The sequence below is a fragment of the Herpailurus yagouaroundi genome, unplaced genomic scaffold (assembly GCF_014898765.1).
Source record: "Herpailurus yagouaroundi ecotype Mexico unplaced genomic scaffold, PumYag 197, whole genome shotgun sequence".
In the NCBI taxonomy this organism is placed as follows: Eukaryota; Metazoa; Chordata; class Mammalia; order Carnivora; family Felidae; genus Herpailurus; species Herpailurus yagouaroundi.
This window is the reverse complement of record NW_024412428.1, coordinates 28,734,256-28,750,264: the sequence shown is the minus strand read 5'-3', so window position 1 is coordinate 28,750,264 and position 16,009 is coordinate 28,734,256. Positions and strand designations below refer to the sequence as shown.

The 16,009-nt window shown below is 39.7% G+C and overlaps 1 protein-coding gene across 11 annotated transcripts in view; it reads right to left on the bottom strand.

Annotated features, from left to right (window-relative positions):
* Window positions 1–8,266: 8,266 nt before the first annotated feature.
* Window positions 8,267–16,009, bottom strand: part of MTRF1 (mitochondrial translation release factor 1) — a 57,754-nt gene continuing 50,011 nt past the window's right edge. For all 11 annotated transcript variants that reach the window (XM_040448573.1, XM_040448575.1, XM_040448574.1 and 8 more), the window contains 2 exons: window positions 13,486–13,584; window positions 8,267–8,642 (listed from right to left, as the gene is read on the bottom strand). In XM_040448573.1, coding sequence (XP_040304507.1) covers window positions 8,529–8,642; window positions 13,486–13,584 — 213 coding nt within the window. In that variant the 3' untranslated portion in view covers window positions 8,267–8,528. The remainder of the gene's footprint in view (window positions 8,643–13,485; window positions 13,585–16,009) is intronic.

Below are 16,009 nucleotides of genomic sequence, written 5' to 3'. Positions count from 1 at the left end.
GCATACAGGCGGCCTCAAAAATGCAAAGCAGGCACATAAAGAGGTGGGTTATCTCACCAAATACTTCCTCCTGGGGAGCAAGATTATTTTCATAAAGTTCTTAATATTAGTGTTTTCAAGTCGTCTAATACTGCTCCTTTCATTTCCACAAATCGGTTGAAGATTATGGAATTGTCTTTATTAAGGAGTTTAAACGAGAATTTTAAAATAAAATATGTAAACAGACCTTGTATTGTACTAAAGCACAAGATCCTCAGAGCTTCCTATTCGTACATGTCCTAATATTTTGAATTAATATAGTTCAGTCTATGCTTTACAAAAGTGTTTTATATATGTATTGACTAATATTATTAAATTGTCAAAATCAAGTGCTTAAAGATTGGGATTTGTTCTGTTTTAGAGAAGTTTTACTTAAAAAGTATGTTGCTTTTGCCGCTAGCTTGTCATGTGTTCCCACAACTTAATGAAATCTTTAGTATTACATTGATAGGTGGATAACACATAGCAGGAGAATAACAATTGTTTTGCTCTCTTTTCCTATTAGCTGAAGAGCTTCTACTGGAAATACTCCAGGGCTCCGAGCTCCTGTACCTTTGTTGGGTATCCCTCTGATACATTTGAGAGAATTAGCTCATTAGTAACACTGATTGCTTCTCCCCTGCCCTAAAACAGCTGGGGAAAAAAGCAATTTACAATTTTTTTTATATTGGTAAAATATGCATTAGTTACCGTTTGAAACAATTCTTTAAGAGTACATTTCTTTGACAGTAAGTACATTCACGTTGTTTTGCAACCATCACCACCATCCATCTCCAGAACTATTTCCACCTTGCAGAACTGAAGCTTGTCCCCATTCACAGTAACTCGCCTTTCCCGCTTCTCCCAAACCCCTGGCAACCACCATTCTACTTTCTGTTTCTTTGAATTTGACTGTTAGGTACTGTGTATCAGTTCAGTGATTGATTTTTAACTTCCTTATATCTGCTCTTTGTTAGTTGGTTTAGATGACCTTTTACAGAATCCAAAGTATTTAGTTGGTACTGTGCCCGAAATTCTAGAGCAGTGCTGCCACAGTAGGTCGTGATGCTGCAAACATTTCATGTCTGTGCTAACTGATAAGGTAGCCAGAAGCCACGGATAGCTCCTGAGTACCTGAAATGTGGCTAATGCAACTGAGGTACTGAATTTAAAATTTTAGAAACCCAGCATTGGTTTCTAATGGGTTTTAGAAACCCAGCAATTCAATGGGGAGAGGAAAGTCTGTTCAACAAATGGTGCTGAACAACTGGTGCACAATGTAAAAAAAAAAAAAAAAAAAATCTGACTCTGAGGTATGCAAAGATTTTAGGACACAAGAAACACCAATCATAAAAAAAAAATGGTAAAATAAACTTTGACAAAATTACAAGCTTTTGCCTATCAAAAGCAGTGAAAAGAAAAGGTAAGTCATATATTGCTATGCTTGCCCTTTTTTTCACTGCTTTTGATAGGCGAAAGCTACATATATATCTATATCTAAATCTATATATATATATCTGTAATTCACAAATCAGTGGTCAATAAAAACATGAAAAAGCTGCTCATTGTCATTCATTCTCAGATGTATGCAAATTAAATTCATGAGAAAACACTGCATACCCATGAGAATGGCTAAACTTTAAAAAGGTCAAAAATGCTAATGTTGGTGATGATAGAGACAGGGTGTTGGTAGGTTCTCTTTAGAACCTTCATATACTCATCATAGGAATATAAATTGGTATACCCATTTTATCTATTTATTTAAAGACTTTATTTTTAAAATTCCTGCCACAACTTCATTAACAGCACTAAAATAAAGTCCTTTATTTTCTGTGTTTCCTCAAGATTTCTTATAATTTGCATAATCCTTTACAATGGACTCCATATTCTTCTTGACAGGAAGATAAAAGAACTGTTTTTGCTTGGCAATTACACCTCAGTCATCAACAATCGTGGTTTTAGTTCTTCAGAAATGTTTTTTTTTTTCCCAACATTTATTTATTTTTGAGAGACAGAGACACAGCATGAGTAGGGGAGGGGCAGAGAGGGAGACACAGAATCCAAAGCAAGCCCCAGGCTCTGAGCTGTCAGCACAGAGACCGATGCGGGGCTCGAACTCATGAACTTTGAGATTGTGGCCTGAGCGGAAGTCGAATGCTTAACGGACTGAGCCACCCAGGATCCCCTAGTTCTTCAGAAATGTTTAACTTCAACTCTGCTCATGAATGTTTCCAACAGCAGGATCTACTCTGGCCCTTTTCTTCTGAGGAGGCTGAAGTGTCTCACTGGTACTGCCACCATTTCCATTTCTGGGTGACTTCAACATTCCTTTCTTACAGATCAGACATCCTCTTCCCTGGGGCAACGCCTCTCACCTTTCCCTCTGAATGTTGCTCCTGATTGACTTTGTGTGTATGTGCATGCGTGTATGTCTCATGGACTTCTGGAAATTGTTTCTGTGGACTGGTTTCCATGTATTTGAGTACTCTGCTTTCTGGAACCCCTTCCTCCCAGTTTTCGTTCCAAAATGAATACACCTGTGTAACCCTACTCAGCTTAAGAAATAAAACATTGCCAGCAACCTGGAAGCACCCGCCTCCACATCCTTCTAATCATTATTGACCGCCAACACAAGAATATGCTTTTAAAGACCATGTCTTTTAATTTTTTGACTGTTTGTAGTAGTTTGCTGATTTTAGATCCCTTGACTCAATTTCAAAGTCAATTAAAAATATTTCTAAGTTGGGGCACCTGGGTAGCTCAGTTGGTTAAGCATCTGACTCTGCATTTTGGCTCAAGTCATGATCTCCCGGTTCATGGGATCAAGCCCCGTGTCAAAACAAACAAAACAGACTTTTAAAAAAGAGGAAAAATATCTCTAAGTTTATTTACTTATTATTTAGTTTTTAAAAATGTTTAATTATTTATTTTTGAGAGAGAGAGAGCACACAAGCAGGGGAGGGGGAGAGAAAGAGAGGGAGAGACAGAATCTGAAGCAGGCTCCAGGCTCTGAGCTGTCAGCACAGAGCTGGATGCAGGGTTTGAGCCCATGAACAGTGAGATCATGACTGAGCCAAAGTTGGATGATTAACTAGCTGAGCCACACAGGTGCCCTTTGTATTATTTTTTAAAGTTTCTTTACTTTGAGAGACAGAGTGCGTGTGTGAGCGGGGGAGGAGCAGAGAGAGAGGGAGAGAAAGAATCGCAAGCAGGCTCTGTGCTATAAGTGTGGAGCCCAATACAGGGCTCGATCCCATGAATGGAGATCATGACCTGAGCCGAAATCAAAAGTCTGACACTTAACCCATCAAGACACCCAGCCACCCCTAAGTTTATTTAAAAAATTTTTTTTTTCACGTTTATTTATCTTTGAGACAGAGAGAGACAGAGCATGAACGGGGGAGGGTCAGAGAGAGAGAGGGAGACACAGAATCTGAAACAGGCTCCAGGCTCTAAGCTGTCAGCAAGAGCCTGACGCAGGGCTTGAACTCACGAACTGTGAGATCATGACCTGAGCCGAAGTTGGACACTCAACCGACTAAGCCACCCAGGCGCCCCTAAGTTTATTTTTTAAATAAAGTTTGTTATTCCTTGGTATTCTAAAGGTATTGTGCGTATGAGGCAATAAACTTTGGCTTTCCAGATTTTTTTTTTTTTTACAAAGAACCCTGATTTATTATTGGCTTATTAGTTGATTCCTAACATTTTTCTACTAACAATTAAAAGATGTCAAGTTTATCTTCATAGTGTGAGAGGCTCATCAGTCTATCTGAATGAAGCAGGATTGCAGGTTTAATTGAAACTCACTGTCCAAAAATAGTATGTATGACAACTGAAAGTACTCACTGAATAATAGAGATCCTAGATTTTTGCTATTCCAAGTGGTGTTTGTTAGTCTGTAGTACCTGCCATGACCTGGGACCTTGTGGAGATGAAATGAATGGTGGAAATGCAGAACGACAGGCCCTAGACCTTCTGAATTAAAATCTACATCATGGCAAGATCCCCAAGTGATTTGTACATATATAGAGGTTTGGAAAAAAAGAGCATCCAAGATTTTAATAGGTTCATAGTTCCAACTTTTGATTTTTTCCCTCCAAATAAAGTGTGTGCTTGAAGGAAAAGCCAGAGCTGGAGGACGAGGGAAGGGCAAAGACCTTGGTGGTGCTAAGGTCTGGGCTTCCTTCCGGGAAGGTGGAGCCTCTACAGCCTTTGGCTGAAGAAGCACTTTTCCTTTTGCCCTCATTCCCTCTTAGAGCCCACCCTTCCTTGGCATGTATAGTGTTAACACTGATCACCAAATGAATAAATCGTAACAAACCAATACCCTTTTCTACTGCTTTCCCTCATAATTTTTCACTTTCTTAGTGAAGTTTTGCAGAAATCATGTTTTGGGGTTTATGTGTTTAGTGGTTTTCTTCTGGGAAAAAAAGAATTATGAAAATGACGTAATCTAACACTTGACATAGCATAGCTTATTAGACTATGTTCATTTTGCTTTGATTCACACAATGTTTTAATATTTACATTTTCTTGGATAAATGTTTCTGTTATGTAAAATACGTGACAACAAAATTTAGTTTCTGTGTTTCTAACCTTTACCCTGAAACTCCCTATGTAATTGAACATTATTTCAAGTTAAATCAGATTCTCCAGAGACATCAATTATTTTAGAGGGCAATGCCTACTCCTAGGGAGATAATAATGATACTGATTCAAATAGGATTAAATTATCTCTCAACTCAGAGAAAGTGAGAGGAAAAACAAAAGAAAGCTTTCTTTAAAGAATGCCAGCTATTAATGTAGAAAGAATGAGAACATCACCATTTTGTAACTCCCAGTGGAACAGCTGATTCAGGCAAAGCAAGCATCATTAACTGATATTAAATCAATGAGATGAAAGGTCATTGGGTGTATTAGTTACATATTTTAGTGTAAGAAATTACGCCCAAATTAGCAGCTAAAAACAACATTAATTTACTCAATTTCTAAGAATCAGGTATCCTTGAGCAGCTCAGTGGTGTGCCTCTGGCTCAAGGGTCTCATGAAATTGTAGTGAAGCTGCTGACCAGGACCAGTGTCATTTCAAGACACCTCTGGGGCTGAATGATCTGCTTCCAAGCTCATACATGTGCTAGGAGGCAGACTTTAATTTCTTGAGAGCTGTTGGAACATGGTCCTCAGTTCTGTCACACAGCGCAGGCTATTCTATAGAGCTGCTCACATCCCCTTGCTTCCGCCTCTGTTGTTAGAGTAGGAAGTTAGTTAGGTTTTAACAGAATGCCTGTAGGCCAGCAAAAGGGGAGTCATGGCCAGCTCCCGGGGAAAGTAGAGACCTGTCCTGGCAGCACTCCAGAAACAAAGCCACAAGAAGCTGGATCAAACCAGAGAGGCCCAAGACCAGGAAGACCAGAAACCTTGACCCAGTAAGGGAGAAAAGGCACAAAAACCTGCTCCCCCACAAATCGCCTCCCCAGGTAATAAATATTCCACCAGCTTTCGTTTGAGCTCACCTGAGTGTACTCTCACTTTCATAAACTTTCCTACTTGCACTGTTCAACTGTTGTGTCTGGTCTTGGATTCTTTCTTGTGATGAGGCCAAGAGCCTCTGGTGACATTCTGGAGACAGGCTGGGTGGAGGTCTCAGGGCCCCAGGGTCTCCCCAATCTACCCAGCAACAGTGTGCGTGGCCAGAAAGAGAGGCAGAGCCAGAGAGCCTGAACCAGAGGCAGGTCTCTTTACAACCCAATATTGGAAGTGACAATCCTACCACTTCTATACATTTTATTTGTTAGAAGACAGTCAAATCCAGTTCATGTTCAAGGGGAACAGATTACAAAAGTGTACGAAGGCCAAGAATGAGATCACTGGGGTCATCTCAGAAGCTGCCTAACACTAAATGAAGAATGAAATGGTTTTTGTTTTTTTTTTTTAATTTTTTTAACGTTTATTTATTTTTGAGACAGAGAGAGACAGAGCATGAACAGGGGAGGGGCAGAGAGAGAGGGAGACACAGAATCTGAAACAGGCTCCAGGCTCTGAGTGGTCAGCACAGAGCCCGACGCGGGGCTCGAACTCACGGACCACGAGATCATGACCTGAGCCGAAGTCGGACGCTTAACCAACTGAGCCACCCAGGCGCCCCTGAAATGTTTGGGTTTTTTTTAAACATTTACTTAGTGTTGAGAGGCAGAGAGAGACAGAGTGCGAGCAGGGAAGGGGCAGAGAGAGACAGAGACAGAATCTGAACCAGGCTCCAGGCTCTGCGCGGTCAGCACAGAGCCCGACATGGGGCTCAAACCCACGAACCATGAGATCATGACTTGAGCTGAAGCTGGACGCTTAACTGACTGAGCCATCCAAGCGCCCCAAGGAATGAAATGTTTATATAATGCCAAAGTATAACTCCATAGAACTTCCTGGCACAATACACTGAATTTCACAACATTACCCATGAAGTAGCCTTGTCAAATGTGTTTACTAAATTTAATTAATTTTTAGACTTAATATTACTTCATAGTACATTGAAGGGATGGATAAAAGTTACCAATAGCTCGAGGAAGCAGCCAGACAAACCTGGATGTAGGTCATTCTACAAAACAACCTTGTGGGATTCTTTAAAAGGTCAATGTCATGTGGGAAAAAAGGTTCGGGGATTAATCCAAACACTAAAGAGATACAACCAAATACAATGTGTGAATCTTGACTGGATCCTGGATTGTACAAAACTAACAGAAAACAGCTAGAAAGACATTTTAGGGATAATTGAAGAAATTTTAACATGTGATAGATATTAAACTATATTATACAGTCATTATTAATTATTATTACATAACTAAGTATAATAATGGAGTTATGATTTTGTAGGAGAATGTCCTTATTCTCAGGACAAGCTGAGATAGTTTGGCGTAGTATTACAGAGTCTGCAACTAACTTTTAAATGGTCCAATAACCACCACAGGTATGTATATGTGTATATATAGAGAAAAAAACAACCATGGCAAAAGGGTAATAGTAGGACACTAGAGTATATACTGTTCGTTGCACTATTTTTTAAAAAGTATTTTAAAAACTTTTCCATGTGCTTGAAAAGTTTCAAAATGAAAAACTGAGAAAAAAATTTCACTGAAAAAAATTTCACCTCCTAATTCCATTGGTCTTAAAACTCTATTTTAGCTAGTCTTTCCCTCTAGGGAATGTCTAAAATAATAACCCTTCTCTTTTGAACTCAAGAAACTTCCTGAGCACAACTACTAAATATATCATGCCACTTTGTATTAGAGTCGACCGTTTATATTTTGGCTTTGTCACTCAACTGGAAGCTCCGTAAGGTAAGGATGGGGTTTTGTATGTATCACTGCACAAAACCAGGCATAGAGAATTACACACATTACACCACATCTGTTGATGCTTATAAATTAAGCCAAAGTGAAATAAGAAATAAAAGCCAAGCAGAGAGTTCACTTTAAATATTGGCGTGTAGTTTATACAGTAGAGAATTTGTTCTGCTCTCAAAGAGCTCTAAAATCATTATTTTTGACTCATATTCTTCACAATATTTATTTTTTATTTAAAAGTAGCAGATTGGGGCGCCTGGGTGGCTCAGTCAGTTAAGTGTCCAACTTTGGCTCAGGTCATGATCTCGTGGTTTGTGGGTTCGAGCCCCGCGTTGGGCTTTGTGCTGACAGCTCGGAGCCTGGAGCCTGCTCCGGATTCTGTGTCTTCCTCTCTCTCTCTGCCCCTCCCCTGCTCACACTTTGTCTCTCTCTCTCTCTCTCTTTCTCTCTCTCAAAAATAAACCAATATTAAAAAAAAAACTAAGAAAAATTAGTTTAAAGAGCGAAAATAAAAAAATAAAAGTAGCAGTTTAAAGCCTAATTTTAACATGGTTAATAATACTTTTTCTTTAAATAGGGGTTTACAAAGAAGTTTATAAATCTTGTATCACTAAATTTTACCATGTGGTAAAATCCTGAAGTAATAAATGGAAAATGTGTTTAATTTATAGGTGGTTAAAAAAAAGGCATGTTTGGGGGTGCCTGGGTGGCTCAGCTGGTTGAGCGTCCAAGTCTTAGTTTTGGCTCAGGTTATGATCCCGGGGTCATGAGATCGAGCCCCAGTTCATGCATGGAGCCTGTTTGAGATTCTTTGTCCCTCTCTCTCTGCCCCTCTCCCCAACTTGCACGTCCTCTCTCTCTCTCTCAAAAAAAAAAAAAAAAGGCATATAAAAGAGAAGAAGTGACCTATATTACATAATCAATTCCCAATACTTTATTTCTCTTTTCAAAAATACATGCTTATTTTTTTGTTTTTTGCAATGTTCATTGCATGCTTGTTTTCTGCTTGAAGAGTTGGGACTGTATTTTATAAATTCTTAGGTGAAGAAATGTGACTTAATTCATTAAAAAATATATTTGTACGTACTGTGTAATTTTAGCTGCACTTTATGAACAGCTGCTTCTTGAGATAGGTCTGTTTCATTTATAGAAGAATCTATAATAAATCAGCATTTATTTTGCTGATTTAAGGTTTTCATCCAAAAATTCAGTAATGGCTTCTTCGTCTGCTGAATGAAGTAGTCTTTGAATTAGCTGATCCAGATGCTTCTCTCCACATAAAAATTCCTGGTAAAAGAGACAGTTATTATAAAAACCTGATTAGTAGAAATAAGAGAAACAAAGCAAAGAATTAGATGTATATTTACTTTGTTTCTTTATAGTCCATATTTAATTTTTTTTTTTTTCAACGTTTATTTATTTTTGGGACAGAGAGAGACAGAGCATGAACGGGCGAGGGGCAGAGAGAGAGGGAGACACAGAATCGGAAACAGGCCCCAGGCTCTGAGCCATCAGCCCAGAGCCCGACGCGGGGCTCGAACTCACGGACCGCGAGATCGTGACCTGGCTGAAGTCGGACGCTCAACCGACTGCGCCACCCAGGCGCCCCTTTATAGTCCATATTTAATAGCAACAATGGATTACTGAAGTGGTTCTACAACATAATGAACACAATTGCTAACTTGGGAGGATCCTGTTATATTGGCTTTTTATGTAAAAAGTGAATCCAAAAGAGTAAATGGAATTCTACTCTTTCTTTGTTTCCATCTTTCCAACTCTGGAAACACCAAAACAAAGGAGATCTGAATAGACTTGAAATTTACCATCTCTCTCTTTAAAATTCCTTTGCTTGACTTTCCTAACAGGGTTCTAGGTCTCAAACCATCTTTGGGAGGATGTTTGCCTTCTTTTGTTCCCCAGAAAAGATAAGGCTTTTTACTCTTGCCCTGAAAATTCCATCCTTTTCATTCATAACACATTATTTCCCAAGGGCAAGAAAGACTGAAATGCCTCCATCAATGCCCCAGGCACCTTGCTGCCACATTAACATGCACAGCCCCTCCTTGCCCTTCTCAGCCTTGCCAAGTCCTCTGGACCTCCCAGGACCATTTCAAGCTCAAACTTCTCATGCCAACCCTCAAATTTAGATTGTATTTAATCCATAAGTGGCTTATACTAGTTCTGTTTTTTCTTAAATTGGAAATGTGGTTTTAAAATGTAGAAGTCCTGTGCAACCAAAAAAATATTTATGCCAAAATATTTAGGGGACAAACGTCTTGAGGTCTGCAACTTGCTTTCAAATGGTTCACCAGCAACACAGGAGGTGAAGGAGGAAGAGAAGGCAAAGGCAGCAAATGTTAACAACTGTTGCATCTAGGTATAGCATGTGTACTGATTCTTTTTTTAATGTTTATTTTTGAGAGGAGGGGGAAGAGAGAGAGAGAGAGAGAGAGAGAGAGAGAGAGAGAGAGAGAGAATGCATGCGGGAGGGGCAGAGAGAGACAGAAGCAGGCTTCAGGCTCTGAGCTGTGACACTGGGCTCAAACCCATAGCTATGACCAGAGCCAGGGTTGGACGCCTAACCAACTGAGGCACCCATGCGCCCCTTGAACCAGCCTTCAAAGTATACTTGAAGTTTCTAAATAAAAAGTTCAGAAAAATAAATGCTCTTATGTTTACCTCAAAATATGTCTATTGGGTGAAAACTGTTCAGTTAGACTTCCTTGTAGTCTTCCCTACAGTTCATCTCTACAAGTCACTAAAATAATGACTAAGTACCTTTCCTGTGCTACAGAAGTTCTGTGTAACAGAGTTGTTGGGAACAGTGAATTAGCAGAGTCCTATATTTTAGAAATGTTCAAAATCTAGATATTGGCCTAATGGAACCATTTCAATGTCAGCATCCGGAACACAGAACATTTAAAGTTTTGATGGTAGGTATGAACTAATCTTATTTTGGTCTTTCTTGAAGGATCTTAAAGTTGAATTTTAGGTTAAGTGTATACATTTATCTCTCTGATTAAACTATAGGGGGAACGATGCCTTCCTATCTTTGCATTCCACAAAACACCAGCATATATTAAAACCTCAATTAAACTTTAAAAGTAAAGCAAAAGCACTATGATAAGCTTTTAAATTAAGATTTAAACCATTTTGAGCATAATATGGAAACTGCTTATAAAATTAGCAGGCCCAGAACTCAAATGATCATGGTATTGCCAAGGTGATTTCATCATTTGGAAATTGTATCAAAAGGATCATCCCTCTTAAATGATAATCACATCACACGTAGAGTTCAATTGGATTAACCAGAGTGCTAGAGATAGAACAAGGATGAATGACTTGTGGTTCCTAACCTCCAGAAGCTCATAATCTAGTGACAGAGTGAGGCACCACAATCAGAGCAAGAAATCAAGGAAGCAACTGAGGGTTGTAAGGTTAATTTTAAAAGAAGGTGGCAGGGCGCCTGGGTGGCTCAGTCAGTTAAGCGTCTGACTTCAGCTCAGGTCATGATCTCACAGCTTGTGAGTTGGAGCCCCCTGTCCAGCTCTGCGCTGACAGCTCAGGGCCTGGAGCCTGCCTCACATTGTGTCTCCCTCTCTCTCTGCTCCTCCCCTGTTCACTCTCTGTCTCTCTCTCAAAAATTAATAAGCATTAAAAAAGAAAAAAAAGAAGGTGGCATCAGGGAAGAGTTTAGGCAGGAAGAAAAAATTTGCATTAGATCTTAAAAAGATAATAGTATTTCTCTAAATAGAGAGCAGAGCATTTCAGTCAAAAGGAGGATGAAGAAAGGCATGAAAACAAAGTATTCAGGGCAAGGGAAAATCTTCAGTTTAAGGGAAATACAGGGCAGGAGATAGGTTGATGTTCAGGAATTTGCACAAGGACTTTGAGAAACAATAGAAACATAAAACAATATATTATAGGGTAGTCTGTGCTTCTTATCTAGATGAATGAAAATAAAAACAAAATCACCTACATGAGAACTCACACTAAGAATATGAGGTGATCTCACAGAACCCAAGGATAGGAATGTAAAGGCTGGTGCCACCGCCCTGGGAATGCAGCCTACGAATAAATGAATGCGGGGATTAATATCATCAAGATTCTTTCCATCCAGTTCTATTTTTGCTCCTTTCAATACATCAGCTTCATCTCTTACTGAACACTGCCTTCTCCTCATGGCTTGGAAATGTGGCTTCTAGCCTCTTGTAAATCTTACATATTTCAGCTTTAGCCAAGAGAGAGACTAACCCTCTTTGTCTCCGGTTTAAAAATGCTAGGAAGGAACTCATTGGTGGGGGCTTGTTCGGATTTCCTCCCCAAACAAACCAATTATTGTCTTCAATCGTGTAAGAGCAGAGCAGTTTCATCAAGAACTATGTAAATGGAAGGAGGTCAGGCTCTAAAATAAAGGAGCAGAGCTGAGCTTAGCTGAGCTAAGTCCCACAGACATCCACTTTCTTTCCCCTCCACGCCTTCCATTCTGTCCTGGGGCTACTGCCCTCGGATTAAGGCCCTCAATCACTTTTCTTGCCTCATCTACAACTCTTACAGTTCCTAAATTATTCACTCCTACTTGTCTCTTTACTGTCCTTCATATAGATTTTAATGTTTTACTACATTTTTTCCGTGACATTTCCAAATTTCCTCCTTTCACCAATATGGGATGTTTTCTTTCTTTCCAATAGGTGGGTTAGTCATAATGAGAGCATGCAAATATAATTTCCCTTACATTGCGGAGTCTGGCATGCTAGTTTCGTCAGTAATAACATGTTAGTTATTATAACCAGGCCAAAGCCAGGTATTTTATAACTATAAAAGCTACTTAATTTGCCTGTTTCAATACTGAATACCAACTGAGGACCTAAGGGCTATTCTAAAAAATATTACTGGTCATAAGAATGCAGCTGTTTCAGGAAAAACCATCACCACTACCAGAAAACAAATGAAAGAGTATGGTGTAATTACAACAATATGGCCAAACATATTTGGTTATTGCTGTGTGTTTCCTGAGGAAACGGAAGTGAGCAAATATCTTCTCCTTTTTGACAAGGCTATTATGTTCCTATTTAAGACAGTATTAAATTGCTGAGAAGACAGAGGAAGTGGCATAAGATACACAGAAATTTCTAAATATTTTGAAAACACAGACATTTCCCCTTGTAAAATGAGGACTTTAATTTTGAGTATAGAATGGGACAGAATCAAATGAAAGAAGCCTTATATATCACATGGCATCAAGGAAAAAGATCAGAACTTTCCATCTCTTGCCTTTTGTACACAGTCCTTTATGAGAACCACTTCGTTTTCCCCTTCAGTGGAAGCAAAAGGCGAATCTTCCTGTGCTTCATCATTAATGATTTATGTCAGTGATCCGGCCAAATGGGATTTAGTTAGGTTAATGTTCAAACCATGATGAGAGGGTCTTTCCCCAACAGCATAATTATAACTCCTGAATCTAATGAACAATAATACATCGTGGTAAGCAGAACTCTAAGATGCCCCCTGGTGGAGGGCTTGCAGAAGTCCCTCCCTTATGTCAAAGCAGAAGCTGTGAATATGACAGAATATCACTCCAGTGATTAGGTGACTAATCAGTTGACATTGAGTCATTCAAAAGGAGTATCACTGGCATGGGCCTGACCTAAGCAGATGAGCCCTTAAAAAGGCCTGCGCCATTCCTGCAAAAGATTCAAAGTGGGATTGGGCATATGGAAGGGCCACCAAGCAAGCAACTGGACCTGAGAGCTCTGAACTCATCTCTGTTGTGTCCAGATTTTTAACCTATATAACCATTAAGATATAATATTTTAAACCACCAAATTTGTGGTAATTTGTTACACAGGAACAGGAAACTGATACAGTGTATACATGCATATTGAATATACCTTAGTACACTGTGATTGCATAGCAAAGAATCTGGAGTTCAAAGAGAATTGTTTGAAACTGGCATAAAGACCACATTATTTACCATGAAACTAATACAAGTATCTGCAAATTTTAGGGTACTATCTTAAACTGGCTTAATGATTTTAAATTACTTGGTAAGATTTTAGACATAACTCTCTAGAATTGAGTATACTTTCTTTGAAAAGCAAAGTACATAAAGCATATTCAGTAATATTACCTTAATATCACGAACTTCATATGCTATCCTGTGGTCAGTGACTCTATCCTGGGTGAAATTATATGTCCGAATTCTCTCTGACTGGGCTCTTGTTCCCACCTGTGTCATAACAAAAAGGCAATTCATATTTTAACTTTATAATTACCTTTATTATAATGGAAACATACTTGTAAATGACTTTTCTATTATAACAGGTTCAATTTTTTCTAAAAGTCATATATACAAAGTGACAAACAAGGAACAAGAATGGGCAAAACTTACTGTTTAAGACTACCGGTTTGTAAAGCTTAGTTATGGAATAAGAATGAATGTCTCTTTGGTACTTTAAACTTCAAATATTTAAAACCAAATTATCTTTGTGGCTCGATCGGTTGGGTGTCTGACTTCGGCTGAGGTCATGATCTCACAGCTTGTGAGTTCGAGCCCCGCATCGGGCTCTGTGCTGACAGCTCGGAGCCTGGAGCCTGCTTCGGATTCTGGGTCTCCCTCTCTCTCTACACCTCCCCTGTTCATGCTCTGTCTCTCTCTGTCTCAAAAATAAATAAACGTTAAAAAAAAAAAATGTGTGGTCAGGGCGCCCGGGTGGCTCAGTCGGTTGAGCGTCCGACTTTGGCTCAGGTCATGATCTCACAGTTCGTGAGTTTGAGCCCCGCATCAGGCTCTGTGCTGACAGCTCGGAGCCTGGAGCCTGCTTCGGATTCTGGGTCTCCCTCTCTCTCTGCCCCACCCCCGCGCTCTCTCTCTCTCTCTCTCTCTCTCTCTCTCTCTCTCTCTCTCAAAAAATAAACATTAAAAAAACAAATAAAAAATAAAACCAAATTATCTTTGCATCCCAATCAGTTCTTCTTCCTGTTCTATAAATAACACCACCACATGCCCTTGGCTCCAAGTGGGAAACTCTGACATCCCGCAACTTAGCTCACATTTCATGGGAGCTTGACACAGACGCCAGGGGAGAATCCATCTTCAATTCATCGTATTCTCTACCTGCCCATTCCCAATGGTTTCAGGGGTCACCTTACTTCCTGCCCTTTCCATTTCTATCATTCAAGGGCTTGTTATTTTCACCTTCATTCCTGTAAAAATCTCCTGATTCCTCTTCCATTTCTCTGCTTACATTGTGTTGCCCTGCTTAGCCTGCTTAAAACAGTTTTCTGATAAATTTACTTCTTCGGTTTCTTCTTGTCTACTAAGCAGACACAACTCAATTCATCATTGAAGGTACCTCATAATGTGGCCAACCTTCCTGACATCATTTCTTAAAACTATGTGACCCACTATAATGCCACTTATTAAACCATATCAAAATTATGTGCATTTCTGTCAACTCAGCTAAAACATCATCTCAAGGGATGCCCTTCCCAAACACTCTATCATCCCCACCTTTCCAGCTAGCAACGACTGAAATACGTTAACTTTCTCCTTTGAAACTCCTTACACTTGGAATCTTCTCCACAGCACACTACAGTTTGCCTTATGCTATGGTTATTTGTATTTTTGTTTAATGTTTGTCTATTTTAGAGAGAGAGTGCAAATGGGGGAGGGGCAGAGAGAGGGAGACACAGAATCTGAAGCAGGCTCCAGGCTGTGAGCTGTCAGCACAGAGCCTGCCAGACTCGAACCCACGAACTGTAAGATCATGACCTGAGCCAAAGTCAGACGCTTAACCGACTGGGCCACCGCAGGTCAGGTACCCCATGGTTATTTGCATTCCTCTTAATCTCACCTACACTACCTCCCCAACACAATACCCCCTCTCACACACTTCCACTTTTTAAGACTAAAAAAAGACATTTCTATAACTTTTTTTTCAAAAAATGTTTTTTAATGTTTATTTATTTTTGAGAGAGAGACAGAGCGTGAGCAGGGAAGGGACAGAGAGAGAGGGAGGCACAGAATCTCAAGCAGGCTCCAGGCTGAGGTGTCAGCACAGAGCCTGATGTGGGGCGCTAACCCACAAACCATGAGATCATGACCTGAGACAAAGTTGGACCAAATGAACCACCCAGGTGCCCCTATAACTTATTTTCTTAACCCCTTAGGCAAATGATATGGAACTAAATTAAATATGGCTGACCATGATGAGCATTTTTAAAAATTAAAGATGCTAAAGCCCAACCTCAGATATACTGAATCATGGATTATGTAGATTTAGAATATTCCCTAGGCCATCCATTCTGCAACCAGCCAGGTATGGAAACTACTATCACCATATTAATGCCCAGGATCCCACCCAAATCAATTATGTCAGACTCTGGGTGGGGGGCGGGGGGCTGAGGAATCTACAAAGCTCTTTAGGTGATAAATGGAGCCAGAGTTGAGAACCTGATATAATGCCTTCCATATAAAAGCTACTGTTTATATTAGCTGAACCAAAACTTCTCTAAGCATTAGAAATACCTACTAAAAAATTCACACAGATGGACAAGTTAATTGGGAGGCCTTTTCTGCTGCCTGAAGCCAGAAATTTCTGAAGACACACACACACACACACACACACACACACACACACACACACACACAC